General features: G+C 40.8%; 1 protein-coding gene across 1 annotated transcript; it reads left to right on the top strand.

Moving 5' to 3' along the window:
- The first annotated feature begins 1,801 nt into the window (after nucleotides 1–1,801).
- On the top strand, nucleotides 1,802–2,143 carry LOC121779135 (E3 ubiquitin-protein ligase ATL31-like). Its single transcript, XM_042176470.1, has one exon. It carries the CDS (start codon nucleotides 1,802–1,804, stop codon nucleotides 2,141–2,143), a length of 342 nt encoding a protein of 113 aa, XP_042032404.1.
- Nucleotides 2,144–2,450: the final 307 nt, after the last annotated feature.

Below are 2,450 nucleotides of genomic sequence, written 5' to 3'. Positions count from 1 at the left end.
GTATGTGTGTCTGCATAGCTTCCGCAGCTTCTTTTCATGGTATCAGAGCAGGATCTCTTTGATCCTGGCTCTTTTGCCCTTCGTTTTTCTTTTTCTTTCATTACTCAAAAATGGCAGAAGCCAATGAAACTGATATACCCTCATCCTTTGGGTCCGTTGATTGTCTTTCTCGATTGACGGAGGATGGTCAATCGTGCTTGGATCTCGGGCGTCTATGGATATCCATAGATCCTGTAATTTTTTGCCACAATGCTTCCAAGGTCATTCCTCCTTGTTTGATCGTCATACATTGTCTGTGCAGGCCGTACACCTGAAACGGATCTCTACCGCTGCCATGCGTGGTTGCCAGACCCTCCCAAAGGTCTTTGGCTGTCGCGTATTGAGAGACTTCGTTTACAAGGTCGGATTCAATGTTGTCGATAATCCAATTGAAGGTGCAGTGATCTCTCTGCTGCCACCTCGGGTAATTTGGGTCGGTTATCGGCGGTTCGGGATCTGAAACTCCTATTATGTGAGAGGTCAACCATTTACCGCCAATAGCCCTCTTCATCAGGTTGGCCAATAGGGGATAGTTGTTCCCGTTGAGCTTTGTTTTGATGGTTACTTCTCCCAGCGACTCTGGCTGGGTTGAGGGGTTTTTCGGGCTCTGCCCTAAGGAATATTCCTTAAATTTCAGGAATTCGGCAAACTGTGTCGCGAAATCTGGTGGAAAATTGGTTTGGTTTGAAGTGTTTGTGTTTTGGAGATCTGTGTTTGAACTCTTGGTGGTTTCTGACATTTTGGTTGCTCACATGGTTAAGGACAGAAGGTCGGGAAAGGTAGCCTTGGGACGGTGATGAACTCTCTCTGAGTCCCCGCCTTAATAACCTGCTCTGATACCATCTTGAAGATGGTAACCGAGAGGGATAAGGGATAAAAGGCTAGACATGGTGAATTGCAGATAACAATGTTTATGAACTCTCTTATTTCTGTATTTTTGTGTGTGTTACATTGTATACAATGATCTCCTTTTATAGGAGAGAAATACAAGTATATTTAGAAATAGATCAATTTATTCTAGGTATGATCACTAATTGGTATTCTCCTAAAATAGATTTATTTCTTTCCTGTCTTCTATGGTTTGACACTCATCTAATACTAATGTACCAATAAGCGGTGCTACAGCAGGCAAGATATTGTGTAACTTCTCACCGGTTTCACTTGGCAACAAATTCGGAAGCAATACTAAGCAAAACATGTTATATACGCAATAGCCCTTACAAGTCTTAACCACCCCATTTCTCTTATCAAAGACGTGGCTCTGCGGTAAGAATCTAATAGGGGATCGTGAACTCCGAAAGCAAAAGGTGAACCGTGGTTTAAGACATGAATGTCCCATTTTAAAGCTATGTGAAAGTTAAGTAGAGATCTTTGATTAGAAAATATCAGAGTGATTTGAAAATGTGTTTTCAAATAGTGATTAGAAAATATCAGGAGTGATTTGAAATGTGTTTTCAAATAACTAGTAATTGCAAAGGAATTGTCAGCTCATAGATTGACTTTATGAATTTCTCTCATTTCAATTTGAACTTTCCTAAAGTAATAGGAATTCCATGAGTAAAAGAATAAGTATATAAATGGAAATAACCAAAAACGTTTTTAGCGGTATGTTTACAAATATATAAAGAGAGCTATTTAAGAAGGAAATAATAGTACAATAATAAGGAAAAAGTGTAAATAAACCCCGACTACTACCACCTACGGTCTTCCTCACGTGGCTCTTCTCGATCTGCATCGCCACTTCACCGTCGCCTCCCCCGCCATGCGCATCCGCTGCCTCGACGCGGCGGTGATCGGCGCATACCTGACGTTCCCCTACGTAGAGGAGGAGGTGGAGGAGCACAAGATCGGGAAGAGAGTGATCAAGTGCGCCGTCTGCCTCAACAAATTCGAGGACGACGAAACGCTGCGTTTGATCCCGAAGTGTAACCACATCTTCCGCACCCTCGGTGATTTGACACCTGGTTCGAGTCACACGTCACCTGTGATACCTGCCTCTTCGTTTGGGAGATCTCCACGTCCTCCACCACGACCACTGCCACGAGCATCGCTTCGTCTGCCGCCATGTCTACGTTCAGCCATTGATAATCAACCTGGATCGTGATACCAATTAATACCAAATGATGCAGAAACACGCTTGAGAATGATGATAGATAAAGAAAGAACTTGAGAGTATAAAAACTAAAAAGAAAATCCTAAATTTATGGAAAGAAAATAACTAAAAAGAAAATAAGCAAAATAGCTATAAGGAAATATGGAAAAAAAAAAGAAAACCTAATTTGATAGATGGAAAAAACAATTAATCATAATAATTTCATCTACTAATTTTACTAACTAAAAAATAAATAAAACTAAAATAATAACTTGCTTAGCCTCCAAATCATATATTCTATAACTGTATCAACCTGCCC

This window comes from Salvia splendens, chromosome 19 (assembly GCF_004379255.2).
Source record: "Salvia splendens isolate huo1 chromosome 19, SspV2, whole genome shotgun sequence".
Taxonomy (NCBI): Eukaryota; Viridiplantae; Streptophyta; class Magnoliopsida; order Lamiales; family Lamiaceae; genus Salvia; species Salvia splendens.
The sequence above is the reverse complement of the archived record's forward strand: the minus strand, read 5'-3'. Positions and strand labels throughout refer to the sequence as shown.